Source organism: Salmo trutta, chromosome 15 (assembly GCF_901001165.1).
Source record: "Salmo trutta chromosome 15, fSalTru1.1, whole genome shotgun sequence".
In the NCBI taxonomy this organism is placed as follows: domain Eukaryota; kingdom Metazoa; phylum Chordata; class Actinopteri; order Salmoniformes; family Salmonidae; genus Salmo; species Salmo trutta.
Window position 1 is genome coordinate 32065890 of NC_042971.1, and position 16773 is coordinate 32082662.

Here is a 16773-nt window from a genome sequence, read left to right on the forward strand (position 1 = left end):
CAGGCCTCACAGCCAAAACATTGCTCGACATTGCTCTTTGCTCAGATGGTATGGAAAAGAGTTGTGATGCAGCTTTTATGGGGAGATATTTCATTTTATGGTGTCTCCTACGGTAAGCGACTATTATATTATGGAGAGAAAGGTGGTCAATACAGTGCCAGCTTAGCGGTAACAAATGTAACAAATTTCACAATTACTTTTTTGTGTGAAAATGCTGACAGAGAAAAACTCAGCCCCCCGCCTGACAGCCGAGATTTACATTGATCGGTGAGATATACAAACCATTCAAACTTGCCAACCATATCCATGAAGAGTAATAGAGGCTGTCCATATGTAATGTTATGTTCATAGAATACATGGTGAGGGTGTGTGATGAGCTGTCAGCAGCATGTCAGAATACTGTACTGTCAAAGCCAGTTTTGGGGAGGGATTTACAGATGATGGGCCTCTTTTGGCAACAACAAAAAAATCACACTTGAGGTGAGTACAGTCTGTTGAAGTTTGTTTCAGTAGGTGTATTCATACAGTCAGAGGGATTCAACCAACAACATAACCCAGAATGGTTTTGGCAAAATGCATAACACAGCATTAACACATTGAGTTAGAACCTGGAAAATCTGTACTAAAAGGCCAGTGCAGTATAGCAAAAAACACAACATCAGTTCCCCATTCTGACACAGTAGGGCCCAGACAGCCTTCTCTCAAACACTACTACCAGCCAGCTAGCCACAGTCCATAGATGAAAATAATAGATGATCAAAGCCCCTGGGAGAGAAATGATTAAAGTGACTCAGTGTGGACAGACAGACTGCAGCCGTAGTCAGATCAAGACCAGGAAACAAAATCACTGTGGGAAGAAAAAGGCTGCCTTTAGCCTTTGGCTGTATGCACAGTGTGTGGCTGAGACTGTGGTGCCATTCAGCCTAACTGACAGATCAGTACTGTTAGTTAGGAGAAAGGACTGTAGAGGTACAGTATGTGCCTTTTTGGTATTAGGCATACCACACACTGTCTATAATGTCTTCACTTTCACACCTTAATTAGAGAGCAAGTTAATGTGATGCAGTCCTAATATGGACATTGTAATAGTGAATGTTTGATATTCCCCATATACAGCATACTGCATAGTTGGGTATCTGGTAACACAATGGGGTTCAACATAGGGAGCAGTACTGGATAGGATCAAACTGTCTGCTGCCTTAACTGCAGTACAATCAGAGCTTAGTTGTACTACGTATGGTCTTAAATCAATAACCAGCCTATGAGATTCAATCGATCAATATCTTCTCACTTGTATTTACACATTACCTTATGGACTTTAGTGGACTTTCATACATAGGCAACCACACACGTGCAAATGTTATTATCTGTTATTATCTATGCATAGTAATTTTAATCACTCTACCTACATGTACATATTACCTCGACACCGGTACCCCAGCACATTGACTCTGTACCGGTACCCCCTGTATATAGCCCCGCTATTGTTACAGTATTTACAGCTGCTCTTTAATTATTTGTTATTCTTATCTCATACTTTTTTTAAAAGGTATTTTCTTAAAACTGCATTGTTGGTTAAGGGCTTGAAAGTAAGCATTTCATTGTAAGGTCTACACCTGTTGTATTCGGCGCATGTAACAAATACAATTTGATTTGATGTGTGCACAAGCGTGCCTACACACACGTGCACACGCTCACACGCTTGTAAACGCGCACACTCACATGTATTCACATTCACACACCTCTCTCTAAACGCTCCATTGGGAACCTGACTGGGCCAACTCTCCCAGTGACATCCTGTAATGCACCGGCCATAAACGTCCATAAACAGATTGAGTGAAAGATCGATAAAGCCATTTTAGTTTTATTTCCAAGTTCCCACATAATGTCCCTTCTGAAATTATTTTGTCAATGTGTTTCCATTACGTCTCCTTCGACCCTCCCAGTCCGCCAGTCTCCTGCTGATCAATCAGCGCCTTATGAAGCATGCAGCAGGATATATCACTAGTGTTTGGAGGCCTCATAAACATTCACTTAATGTCTTCCATAGCGACTGGTGGTGGGATAGAGGGAGGCGATGGAGAAGAGTATATGGGCAAAGGATGACAAATGTGAGACGTGTTTTTAAATAGCCTATGTAGCACAGTCTGTACAGACCGGGCCTCCCAGTGAGAGGTTATGTTGTTTATCCAGACATATCAGTAGGCATTACGGCTGCACCCACATTACATGGCCTGCGGGTCTTCCACATCAGTAGTATTTAGCTTGAATAGCACTGCTGCTGAGCTGATATCTGGATCATCTGCTGTATTTACACTAGGATGTTCAAGGGCCTTTCTTATGATAGCAGACCTGTATCTACACATAAGATCAATCAATGTTTAAATTACCTTTGGCTATCATGATTGCATAGATGTATATCGATTGAGATGGGATAGATGTACACTACCGTTCAAAAGTTTGGGGTCATTTAGAAATGTCCTTGTTTTTGAAAGAAAAGCAAATTTTTTGTCCATTAAAATAACATCAAATTGATCCGAAATACAGTCTAGACATTGTTAATGTTGTAAATGACTATTGTAGCTGAAAACGGCAGATTTTTTATGCAATATCTACATAGGCGTACAGAGGCCTATTATCAGCAACCATCACTCCTGTGTTCCAATGGCACGTTGTGTTAGCTAATCCAACTTGATCATTTTCAAAAGGCTAATTGATCATTAGAAAACCCTTTTGCAATTATGTAAGCACAGCTGAAAACAGTTGTCCTGATTAAAGAAGCAATAAAACTGGCCTTTAGACTAGTTGAGTATCTGGAGCATCAGCATTTGTGGGTTCGATTACAGGCTCAAAATGGCCAGAAGCAAAGAACATTCTTCTGAAACTCATCAGTCTATTCTAGTTCTGAGAAATGAAGGCTATTCCATGCAAGAAATTCCCAAGAAACTGAAGTTCTCATACAACGCGGTGTACTACTCCCTTCATAGAACAGCGCAAACTGTCTCTAACCAGAATAGAAAGAGGAGTGGGAGGTCCAGGTGCACAACTGAACAAGAGGACAAGTACATTAGAGTGTCTAGTTTGAGAAACAGACACCTCACAAGTCCTCAACTGGCAGCTTCATTAAATAGTACTCACAAAACACCAGTCTCAATGTCAACAGTGAAGAGGCGACTCCGAGATGCTGGCCTTCTAGGCAGAGTTGCGAAGAAAAAGCCATATCTCAGACTGGCCAATAAAAATAAAAGATTAATATGGGCAAAAGAACACAGACACTGGACAGAGGAACTCTGCCTAGAAGGCCAGCATCTCGGAGTCGCCTCTTCACTGTTGACGTTGAGACTGGTGTTTTGCGGGAACTATTTAATGAAGCTGCCAGTCATTGTTTCTGGCCATTTTGAGCCTATAATTTAACCCACAAATGCTGATGCTCCAGATACTGAACTAGTCTAAAGAAGGGCAGTTTTATTGCTCCTTTAATCTGTACAACCGTTTTCAGCTGTGCTAACATAATTGCAAAAGGGTTTTCTAATGAACAATTAGCCTTTTAAAATGATAAACATGGGATTAGCTAACACAACGTGCCATTGGAACACAGGAGTGATGGTTGCTGATAATGGCCCTCTGTACGCCTATGTAGATATTTCTTTAAAAAATCAGCCGTTTCCATCTACAATAGTCCTTTACAACATTAACACTGTCTACACTGTATTTCGGATCAATTTGATGTTATTTTAATGGACAAAAAATGTGCTTTTCTTTCAAAAACCAGGACATACTAAGTGACCCCAAACTTTTGAATGGCAGTGTATATTTTTACATGTTTTTAACCCCTCATTTTTGGAACAAAACATTCTAAGCCCTGTCTAAGCCGGGGACGACGACTTGCTTCCATTCAGTCACAAGAGCATTAGTGATTTCGAGCACTGATGTTAAGCGATTAGGCCTGCTTCGCAGTCGGCATTCCAATTCATCTCAAAGGTGTTTGATGGGGTTGAGGTCAGGGTTCTGTGCAGGCCAGTCAAGTTCTTCTACTCTGATTTCCACAAACCATTTCTGTATGGACCTCGCTTTGTGCACCGGGGCATTCAAGCTGAAACAGGAAAGGGCCTTCCCCAAACTGTTGCCACAAACTTGGAAGCACAGAATCGTCTAGAATGTCATTGTATGCTTTAGCGGTAAGATTTCCCTTCACTGGAACAAAGGGGCCTTGCCTGAACCATGAAAAACAGTGCCAGACTATTATTCCTCCTCCACCAAACTTTACAGTTGGCACTATGCATTCGGGCAGGTAGCGTTCTCCTGGCGTCCACCAAACCCAGATTAGTCCGTCAGACTGGCAGATGTTGAAGTGTGATTCATCACTCCAGAGAATGCATTTCCACTGCTCCAGAGTCCAATGGTGGCGAGCTTTACACCACTCCAGCCGACTCTTGGCATTAGGCATGGTAATCTTAGGCTTGTGTGTGGCTGCTCGGCCATGGAAACCCATTTCATGAAGCTCCCAACAAACAGGTATTGTGCTGACGTTGCTTCCAGAGGCAGTTTAGAACTCAGTAGTGAGTGTTGCAACCGAGGACAGACAATTTTTACGTGCAACGCACTTCAGCATTCCCGCTGTCCTGTTCTGTGAGCTTGTGTGGCCTACCATTTCATGGCTGAGCCGTTGTTGATCCTTGACATTTCCACTTCACAATAACAGCACTTACAGTTGTCCAGGGCAGCTCTAGCAGGGCAGAAATTTGACGAACTAACTTGTTGGAAAGGTGGCATCCTATGACAGTGCCACGTTGAAAGTCACTGAGCTCTTCAGTAAGGCCATTCTACTGACAATGTTTGTCTATAGAGATTGCATGCCTGTGTGCTCTATTTTATACACCTGTCAGCAACGGGTGTGGCTAAAATAATTGAATCCACTAATTTGAAGGGGTGTCCACATACTTTTGTATATATAGCGTATGTACCTCAATTACCTCATCATTTCTCGTGTTATTCTTTTTCTATATTTTTTAATTTTCTTACTAGTTCTATACATTTTTTCTGTGTTGTTAGGAAGTAATTTCACTGTTAGCCTACAATTGTTATTTATGAAACATGTGACAAATACAATTTGATTTGTACATAGCCTCGTTATTGTTATTTATTGTAATATTTTCTATTCTTATTTGCAAATGTTCTTACTTTTTAACTCTGCATCGTTGGGAAAGGGTTTGTAAGTAAGCATTTCATGGTAAAGTCTACACCTGTTGTATTCGTCGTATGTGACAAATAAAATTTAATTTAATTTCCAATTAATGGAAACACCAGTGCAGCATCCATAAATAGGATTCCAGCAATAGTACTCAGAGAGAGCAAAATCCAGGTGGCCGAATGCAGGAAAATTAGAACTATATATCTGCCTTGGGTGCAGTGCCATTTAGCGGCAGAATTACATAAGTTTGTTTCCAAGGACCCGGTGGACCTTTTATAGTGAAAGTGGCTCTCGCTCCAGGAACAAAAGTGCACTTGAGTGTTGGGGAGAAGTAGGTTCTTGGACGTGATGTACAGCTGAAGAGTGCTCCAGGGATCCTCAGTAGTACACTAGATTGCAGATTATAATTAAATAAATTTAGCATCAGCCTCGTTGTTGCAGTAAGTCAGACAGGGGTGGGATGGTTGCATTGGTGAAAGCGGTGGGGAGGAGAAGAGCACACCCAACATATATATTTTTTTTATTGTATACTATGGTATAAATATTATAGAATTCACTGTAGTGTTTCTGCAGACTTTACTGTAATATTCATTGTAGTGTTTTTGAGGACCAAAGTAGGCAAAAACACTACAGTCAATACTGTTGTATTTACTGTAGTATACTGTAGTATTTACAGTTAACTATAGTATAACTACTATAGTAAAATAAAAACTTTAGTAAATACTATAATTAATGTAGTGTTTTTGCAGATTGTAGTATACTGTAGTATTTACTATCGTGTTTTTCTGGACTGTAGTATACTTTAGTATTTACTGTAGTGTTTTGCAGACATTACTGTAGTATTTACTATAGTGTTTTTGTTTTGTTATCTTTGACATAGAAATGGAGTCTTTCTCCTTCAGGAAACCTACTGGAGAAACAGTAAAATAGCACATTTTCCATGACCTGTAGCTATGTGAGACTGGGGGTCTGAACAGATAGTTCAGAGCTTCTGCTCTTTTCTATAACCCGTTGGGAACACAATTTATGGACTATACTTGGCATAGATTTCTCACTTATAGGTGGACAAATTGCGATATGATGGAGAGGAATGGGCAGGGTATATGCAAAATAAATAGTGTAGTATTTACTATAGTTAGATGCAAGTGAATTGTTTTTGTGGACTTTACTGTAGTATTTACTACAGTGTTTTTTTGTTGCGGATAATACTGTAGTAAATACTCCAATATTATCTGAAAAATAAACTGTAGTAAATACTACAACATTCTATAGTATTTACTACACATGATTGAGGGTTAAACAGCGTGTAGTATAGTATTCTACAATTTACTATAGAATTTAATAGTAAGTACTGTAGTATTCTATAGTAAACAATTTTTTTCATGTGGGACTGCATCAAGAACATGGCTCAACAGGGACTGATAACGTGTAGATATTAAACGGGGAAATAGTTTGTTAGTAAAAGCAAGCAGTAAAGTATTTTAAGGAGACTACTGCAGATGGCGTGAGAGTGATATTTAATACACCAGCACATATATTTATTTTGTAGCTGATCATTTTTGATGCACAATTTCAAGTAAATGTAGGCTCTGTTTACTGTATGTATTTATTTTCTATATACTTGTACATTAAGTACTATATTTGCAAAATCATGATTTCACAGTGGCTTTCAAGTACTCCACTGTCATCTGGTCATCCGGTTTATAGCTACAAACTTCAGTGCTCACACCCGTAGCAGGCGCCTAGTATAGAGGGAGATGGAGCGGGATGGGAGAACAGAGTGTCAGTGGGGCCGATAACATCATCCTCTGCTACCAGACCATTTGTCACCCAAGGAGCTACTGTAGCATGGAGCCGTACATGGAGCTGTGGAACACATCACTGTGCCTTGTGGTTAATCAAGCTCCGGGCAGCCGCAGTCTGGAAGAGTGATATCACACTGATGAGTGTGTGTTTGTACAGTATATGTGTGTGTGTGTGTGTGTGTGTGGTGTGTGTGTGTGTGCATGCCTGCGTGTTGTTGACCAGACCTTGGGAGGAATCATTAGAACAACAGGCCGATTGCAAGAATAAAGTGAAGAAGGAAAAAAGGAATGGGCATCGCTGTTTGGATAACTGTTAGTAGCAATATCTCATTGGTCTGTCTATGCTTATTGTGTATACTGTAAACTACTTGATTCCAAGGTTACGCTTTAATTTCAATAATGCCAAAGCCCGGTTTAGGGTGGTACTATATAATGCACATTGGCTGTATTTAGACAGGCAGTCCAATTCTGATATTTTTTTCGCTAATTGGTCTTTTGACTAATCAGATTAGCTCTGAAAAAGATCTGATGTGAAGATCTGGTGTGATTTGTCAGAAGACCAATTGGTGGAAAAAATATCAGAATTGGGCTGCCTGTGTGTCACGTCCTGACCAGTAAAAGGGGTTGTTTGTTATTGTAGTTTGGTCAGGGCGTGGCAGGGGGTGTTTGTTTAGTGTGTTTTGGGGTTTTGGTTTATGTTCTATGTGGTGTTCTAGTTTTTCTATGTCTATGTTAGTTTTGTCAATGACCTCCAATCAGAGTCAGCTGTTTGTTGTTATCTCTGATTGGAGGCCATATTTAGTTGTGTGTGTTTTCACTTGTGTTTGTGGGTGGTTGTTTCCTGTTTAGTCTGTGCACCTTACGGGACTGTTTTCATCATTTGTTTTGTGTAAGTGTTTTGTTTTTCCTTCAATAAAAGAAGATGATAAATATACCCGCTGCATTTTGGTCTACCTACAACGACGCTTGTGACACTGTGTAAACGCAGCCAATGAGAGCCAGATATACAGTATATTAAAGAGGACAGTCATTGTAAATCGAAAACCGATCTCATACTGCTGCAAAAGTCACCTAAAGATTCTCAGGCTTACATTTTAGTCCATTACCAATGCCATCCATGTTCCAAGATACCATTAGTTATCATGGATCAGTGGTGGATGCAGTTAGATGCTATTTTCATTGGAAGCGAGGTATACATCAACACCTAGACCATCCTCCCTCTCACATATCCTTGACATGAATTATATATCCTCAAAATGAGAAGAAAAACATTATACGTCTAAATGTAATCCATTTTAAATTCAGGCTGTAACAAAACAAAATGTGGAAAAAGTAAAGGGGTGTGAATACTTTCTGAAGCTCTGTATAAACAAGACTTGATAGGCAAACAATGCCTCCATGATTTTGCAAATGGCTAGCCGGGCTCTCAAACACATCTTGTTTGTCAGAGACACTCAGTGCTGTAAACCCTGAGACTGTACTGACTTCACGGTTACAATCTAATCTAGCTTTGTGACCTGTGGTGGGCTCGATTTATGTGGACCGTGAAACCAAGCCCTAGGAAGAGGCCCAGGTAAAGCAGAGTGCAGAGAAGCAGAGGCTATAACTCACTGGCTTTTATGGATTCTTTATCATCTACTTAGCATGGTCACCTGACAGAAATCCAATGGTCACTTTGCAAAGCACATTCCCCATTCAGACCTGATCAAATGGTGAAATGTAGTCTCCCTCTCGCGCCTTAAATAAATGTCATGTATGACACTCGTCACACAGTAAAACCCTGCTGCTCTTTATGATCTTCTTACTGAAAGCTGGAGCCACAAAGAGAGAGAGAGGGAGGGAGGAGGATAAACTGAGGAAGAGAATGAAGTGAAATGGATGAATGTCATCATATTCAGGAATGACTTGGCTATAATGTTGATGGTAATGCAGAAGGTGAAACATAAATAAAGTTGGTTATCATTACTGTCACATTTCCATTACTATTTCTAGGAAAGGATATACAGTACTTCACAGTTCCAGGTCTCTCTCGTTCTCTCCCTCATACACTTTCTCATTATCTATCTATTCTCTCTCTATCTTTCTCTCTCATACTATTTCTCTCTCTCTCTCCTTTTTTCTTACAGCAGATACAAGGTCCACTGAACCCTGGGAAGTACAAGGCATGAGGCTATAGACCACTGCAGCCCATGCAGACTACTGGACACCGATACAGAGCAGTGGATTCTAACAACAACCTAGAGCACCAGGACTGTAAGACTGTGACCCCAAATTAACCAGGTCAAAGGGGACCGTTGGCCACCTGCATTAGGGTTGTGACCCCATCATCAACAGTTTGGACCAGCACTGCCAGGTAGCCACCTACCATGAGTGGATGTGACCCTAGCCCTATACAGTAATTAGATACTGGCTGAGAGTGGAGGAAACTGAGGTTAGGTCAAGTGGCTTTCCAGCAGTCATACACTGTAATACACATCACAGCTGAAAGTCTGAAGACCACCATGATAGATACAGTAGATAGGAAGAAAATAAAGTAATGCTCTCCTCATAAACCTGATATGAATTAAACATTACCCATTTTCTCTGACAGGTGTCATATTACGGACTAGGGATTGTAAAAATATTATGGAGTTGGCATTGTCTGCCCCATCTGTTAGATCAAGCATCTGGACTGGCGTAGTGATTACTCTCTGGGTGATGTGGTTAATGTGTGAAGAGACAGACACACCACTAATGGATGGGACTACTTTCTGCACGTTGCTTCTCTCAATCCACATTGACATCCCTCTATGTAGCATCTAAAATGGGGTTTGCCACATCATCTGTGCAATTCTAATAACGTGGTGATTTTTCTGTCTGCATGCAGTATGATATGATTTAGCGATAGTTTTGCATACTCTAGCGTACCTGTAGACTTCCAGCCATTGTGCTAACGCAAGTTAGCATTGGCTCACGAAACTACCTCTAACTTCTTTCCTACTGTACGCAGAGAGATAAAAAGGGCATCTGCCAGAATATCGCAGGGCATCTGCCAGAATCTCGCACCATATCTGTTTCCGTGCTCCTCCCTCATCAGTGTACTGATGTGGTTATTAAGTGTGCTATTCAATTTAAATTAGCCTCCACTGCAGTGAGTCAATGGACTCTAATTGAGGCTAATCAATGAGCCTTTAATTATAATTATAACAAAAAAACAGCAGCAGGTAATGCCATTATTCTGTGGACTCCTGCTAATTATGGTATAGGAGAGACAGGGGGATAGAGAGGGATGGGGAGGAATATGGGAATACTCTATTGAGCATGCTCCATAAAAAATCTGGAATTCCCTGTTCCAAGCAGATTTGAATTACCACAAAGGAGTGCTCCATTGTGTCCTTGCATTCCAGGCTAATTCATTATTTTCTCCCATTGTTTTTCCTGTGTAATTGATTACGTGTGGTTTCCTAGGGAAGACGATGGAGGATCGCTGTAGACTGCTCGTGGCACTTCTGTACTGTACTGGGCTGGCTCACAAGAATTTACAGTTGAAGTCGGAAGTTTACAAACACCTTAGCCAAACCCATTTCAACTCAGTTTTTCACAATTCCTGACATTTAATCCAAGTTAATATACCCTGTCTTAGGTCAGTTAGGATCACCACTTTATTTTAAGAATGTGAAATGCCAGAATAATAGTAGAGAGCATGATTTATTTTAGCTTTTATTTCTTTCATCACATTCCCAGTGGGTCAGAAGTTTACATACACTCAATTAGTATTTGGAGCAATGCCTTTAAAATGTTTAACTTGGGTCAAACGTTTCTGCTAGCCTTCCACAAGCTTCCCACAAAATGTTCGGTGAATTTTGGCCCATTCCTCCTGACAGAGCTGGTGTAACTGAGTCAGGTTTGTAGGCCTACTTGCTCGCACACACTTTTTCAGTTCTGCCCACAAATCTATAGGATTGAGGTCAGGGCTTTGTGATGGCCACTCCAATACCTTGACTTTGTTGTCCTTAAGCCATTTTGCCACAACTTTGGAAGTATGCTTGGGGTCATTGTCCATTTGGAAGACCCATTTGCGACCAAGCTTTAACTTCCTCACTGATGTCTTGAGATGTTGCTTCAATATATCCACATAATTTTCCTACCTCATGATGCCATCTATTTGGTGATTTGCACCAGTCCCTCCTGCAGCAAAGCACCCCCACAACATGATGCTGCCACCCCTGTGCTTCACGGTTGGGATGGTGTTCTTCAGCTTGCAAGCCTCCCCTTTTTCCTCTAAAAATAATTATTTTTGTCTACTGTATCATTGATTGTATGTTGTTTTACTCCATGTGTAACTCTGTGTTTTTGTATGTTGTCGAACTGCTTTGCTTTATCTTGGCCAGGTCGCAATTGTAAATGAGAACTTGTTCTCAACTTGCCTACCTGGTTAAATAAAGGTGAAATCCAAAAAAATCAGACCAGAGGACATTTCTCCAAAAAGTACGATCTTTGTCACCATGTGCAGTTGCAAACCGTAGTCTGGCTTGTTTATGGTGGTTTTGGAGCAGTGGCTTCTTCCTTGCTGAGCAGCCTTTCAGGTTGTCGATATAGGACTCGTTTTACTGTGGATATAGAAACTTTTGTACCTATTTTCTCCAGCATTTTCATAAGGCCCTTTGCTGTTGTTCTTGGATTGATTTGCACTTTTCGCACCAAAGTACGTTCATCTCTAGGAGACAGAACGCATCTACTTCCTGAGTGGTATGATGGCTGCGTGGTCCCATGGTGTTTATATTTGCTTACTATTGTTTGTACAGATGAACGTGGTACCTTCAGGCATTTGGAAATTGCTCCCAATGATGAACCAGACTTGTGGAGGTCTACAATCTTTTTCTTAGGTCTTGGCTGATTTCTTTTGATTTTCCTGTGATGTCAAGCAAAGAGGCACTGAGTTTGAAGGTAGGTCTTGAAATACATCCACAGGTACACCTCCAATTGACTCAAATGATGTCAATTAGCCTATCAGAAGCTTCTAAAGCCATGACATCATTTTCTGGAATTTTCCAAGCTGTTTAAAGGCACAGTCAACTTAGTGTATGTAAACTTCTGACCCACTGGAATTGTGATACAGTGAATTATAAGTGAAATAATTTGTCTGTAAACAATTGTTGGAAAGATTACTTGTGTCATGCACACAACTATAGTTTGTTAACAATACATTTGTGGAGTGGTTGAAAAACTTGTTTTAATGACTCCAACCTAAGTGTATGTAAACTTCCGACTTCAACTGTATATACAACATACACTGCCATTTGGCCACAGCTCACTATGTCTTGATTAAAGGTCTCCAGAGTGCACAGTGTGTGGTCTCGTGTACAGTATACAACCATTATGGTCCTTCAGGCTTCTGGCTTATTCAGTGACATACAGTATTATCATAATATTACTCACACAGCTGAAAACAATTGCTCGAACTGATAAATCATAACACTATTCTGCTCCACAATGGTGTATTGATAAAAAAAATATATATAAATAATATCCACCTTGTGAGGAACTTGAAAACGTTATGTAAAAGCAGCAGTAAACATTTAAACTTTGAATTGCATTACAGCAATGTTGATATCATAATACAGCCGTGCAGTCTGTCAGGGGTCTCTCATTGGACAATAATCCATGCATTCTGATGGGGGCATCACAAGGATCACAATCAAACTTACTTCCTCCAGTGCTCTGGTCAGAAATATTTCACTATTGTTTTCCTCAAGTGTCAAGCTTTATATTTTCACATCATTGCTTTCAGATGGATACAGTTACAGTACGCCTACTGTGGATTTATGTAGCAACGCTCAATTTGGAGACCGTCTTTGTCACGATCGTCGTAATAACATTCGGACCAAAGCGCAGCATGATATGGGTACCGCATGATATGGGTACCACATGTTTATTGAATGAAACGCACAAAAAAACAATAAAGAACGAACGAAACGTGAATCAAATTAAGTGCTCACAGGCAACTACAGATAAACAAGATCCCACAAAACACAGTGGGGAAATGGCTGCCTAAATATGATCCCCAATCAGAGACAACAAAAAACAGCTGCCTCTGACTGGGGACCATATCAGGCCAACATAGAAATAAACAACCTAGATTACCCACCCTAGTCACACCCTGACCTAACCAAAATAGAGAATAAAAAGGCTCTCTATGGTCAGGCCGTGACAGTCTTGAAAGAGTTGCAGAACACTGTAATCAAGTGTTACCCTGCAGCACTGATTGATCCTTGTGTTACAAAGCGAGACACATATGAATGAAACAATTAAACTAAATTTTTACCTGTGAAAGCCAATTTACAGACACATTTAAGTCGCAGATTGCTTTTGCCATCAATCAATGGCTATATTCTTATCCCGAAGTCGCTTGTTATGTTCTCTGGATGCAGCACCTGTCGCTCTTGTGTAATAAAAATACAATAATTTCAGGGAGTTGATTAGCTTTTTAGAGATCTTGATTTACTTCATATCACAACTAGCACCACATTGCAAAGTTAGCATGATTCCAAACACCTCCCCTCTTCCCCATTGGATCCTGTGGCTTCCTGGATCAGTTTTTACAGTAGATAGTGCAATAAATGCCTAATGAAGGCAGCGAAAGCTCTATCATAGATTTCCAATGACCTCATTTGGGCCAATTAAAGTTATATGCTCAGCATAATTATGCATTTTATTGGTTTGGACAAAAGCATTCATTTGGTAATGGCATGTGACAGTTTTATAGGAATCTGGCCTCACTTCATCCTGCCTGATGGACGGAATGACGGAGGGAAAGGGGTCAACAGCAGCTTTCTCAGGCCTGAGATCATTGGCTATATTTATTGATTCATACAGCTGTTGTTTGGCATGGTTTGAAGCACACACAGACAGGCATGGATGCACACACACATACACATGCACGCACGCACGCATATACACATATACTGTATGCCTGCATGCCCAACCACACATATGTACAGAAACTATTAGTACAACAGAGGCCTATTTAGAACTAAGAAGGCTTTTCGACTGACGACGGTGGTTGCCAAAGCGTTTGATGAACCCTGTGGCCCTTGGCAGCCCCATCAAAAAGGGTCAGAGATAAATGGAGTAATTGAAGAAACATCACTACATTTCTTATCTTTCCCTACCCTCTCTCTCTCTCTTTTCCTCCCTCCCTCTCTCTCTGTACCACTCCCTCCCTCTCTCTCTGCATCCCTGTGCTTAGTGGAAGGGAAGAGAAAGGGGATACCTAGTCAGTTGCACAACTGAATGCATTCAAGCGAAATATAGCGGAGTTGAATAGGGTAATGAACTCTGGCTGAGGAGCTCTGGGGGGGGAAATAAATGTAGATGAGGGTTGTGAGTAATTGCTGCCTTGGGAGGGATGTTCAGAGATGATCAAATGCACTGAAAACAACCTGAAAATGTTCACCCTTTTTCTATGAATGTGAATGAATGATTGAAATTATTGGATTTTTTTTTTTACATACTTTATTACCTTACTCAAATACTGTAACAATCTTATACAACATAAAAGTGACGGAATCTGCTCTTGTTCAACATAATTGGATGATTTCTCCAAATCGAAATAATACAGAATCACTCATCGTCCCTTATAGAAAACTTAGACTCAGTCTTTTAAGTCTTATAGTCTAATTTATGTTAGGCTGTTTTTTAAATGTGAGTTGTCAATTATTATTTTGTCTGTGATGATTGTTCATTCAATTGTTGACTAGCCGTCAAATGGCATCTATTTTTTGCTCAATTTCAATTAACTGTACATCCAAAAGATCACCACACTTAAAGATGGTGAGCAGTCGAGTTTAAAACTCCAGTTCAATAAATTGCTAGTAGACTTTTGAGTATAATGCAGTGTCTGGTCCAGTAACTTACCTGTCACCCGTAGCCTCTCTGCTCCCACCACCACCTCCTGATCATCAGCAGAGAACAGCAGCTTCCCTGTGCTAGATTTCACTTCCAACATCTTTCCTCGTGAACGCACTCCACTGGATCCTGGACAGAGCAAAATGTGTCAGGAAAAGTCAGTGTAGTTCTAGTTTAACAGGTAGCTGCTATGTGAAAAACCAAGAGACAATAACTGAACTATAACTACAGTCAAATACTTCAAGAGTAAGACAAAGTAAAGCAGATCAAAACACAACTACTGAGAGAATGGGGAAATAAGAAAATATAGAATAAACACAGCCCGACACCAAAACAAACTGTTATTGATAGCACAACAAACAGCAGAGAAAAAACAACTCCTTTACTTGGATGATCCTGAAATGGTTTCATGTCGTGGGGAGAAACAAGCGATCTGAGCAGAGGGCGACTGATACGTCATGAAAACAATTGATTCTGCTTCGCTGTGTCTTGAGTGGAGTCTCTAGCATACCGTATTCCTATTGCTCACTGATCCACTAAACATCTTTGCATGATAATCAACAGCCAGAAGACAAATGTCACTGCAGTTTACCATGGGAGTAGTGTTTGTCTGTAGCTGTTCATGGATCGAAATGTCTGTTTGGAACAAAAGAGAACTCTCATCCATGTCAATCGATTTTCATTGCTTTGTACGGTGTCCATATTAGGACAAACCCTCCATGGATGTGTGACTGTCTTCAATCGTGTTGCATGATATTACCTGCAATAAGTTGTGTGACCAGCTGATTCTTCCCATTGAGGATATTGATGGACACATTTTTGGAGGATTGCAGTAACAGTGGGCTGCCCTGCGGAGACAAAGCAAGTAAACAAACAATGCAGTTCACCAAACACAAACCCAACGATAGTGACCCTAGCGCTCAGTGTGAGTGTGTAACTAGGACTGTATGTTTTACAGATCATTTCCATTAGCCCACAAGTCAAGAGCCAATCTGGAATGCAAATCACGTCTGAACCCTGGATCTGTCTTACGTGCCAGAGTAATCTTGCATGCTTCAGTAAAGTTCTTAATTAAAGATAGCAGGCAGCCATTGTGTTGTGCTTAAAGCCGGCAAGATAATGCATCTCATGTATATTAGAGATAATATTATGGCCCTTCATGCTTATCAAGGTTCCTTTCAGCTAAGCAGTACAGTAAATAAACAAAATATTGATATTCCTGAATAGACATACGTCACTTTAACAATGTGGTTGAGCACATGAGATTCGAATTAAGAGGTTATGTCATATTGTTCTTTTAGTATATTAGGCCCCACTGGCACAAGCAGGAATGGTTCTTGTTCTGCTGCGATTCATGGAATTGAATTTCTAGCTTCCCAGACTTTTTCTCCTGCTACAGTGTGTATCCTTAGGACCTGCTTTCATGTACACTGATTGTGCCGCCTCTCGTCCCTGTTAATGGTTTGTTCCACAAAATGAGTGCCTTTTGCATCCCTTTGATATTTTAAGTAGAAATTGTGCACACATATTGTATTTTAAAAGCCTGTTTTATTAAATGAAGTGCCCTTTAATATACCATAAAACTTAAATTAATCGCCTGTCCCTTTTATTAGCCCAGCATTGGCACACATTTCAGCAAATAAACACTGGGTCTAAATGAATTGTTTACGAGTGAACTTCAGTGAGTACTGCAAAGATTGAAAAAGAGGATAAAGGAGAGCAACATCCTTGCCATGGATGAGACAGCAGTGTTGCACATGACAGAATGGGATTTATGGCTGATTTAAGATGAAATCGCCAACCCTGTAACTTTACTTAGCACTAAAACCTTTCAGAGTCATAGTTTTGATGGTTTCACCCTTAATATCACTGCCGTCCACTCACCAATTG

General features: G+C 40.4%; 1 protein-coding gene across 2 annotated transcripts in view; it reads right to left on the reverse strand.

Moving 5' to 3' along the window:
* Nucleotides 1-16773, reverse strand: part of LOC115148828 (delta-sarcoglycan) — a 344372-nt gene that overhangs the window by 44229 nt on the left and 283370 nt on the right. For both annotated transcript variants that reach the window (XM_029691086.1, XM_029691085.1), the window contains exons 4-5: nt 15644-15731; nt 14893-15012 (exon numbers count right to left, since the gene is read on the reverse strand). In XM_029691086.1, the coding sequence (XP_029546946.1) occupies nt 14893-15012; nt 15644-15731 (208 nt within the window). The remainder of the gene's footprint in view (nt 1-14892; nt 15013-15643; nt 15732-16773) is intronic.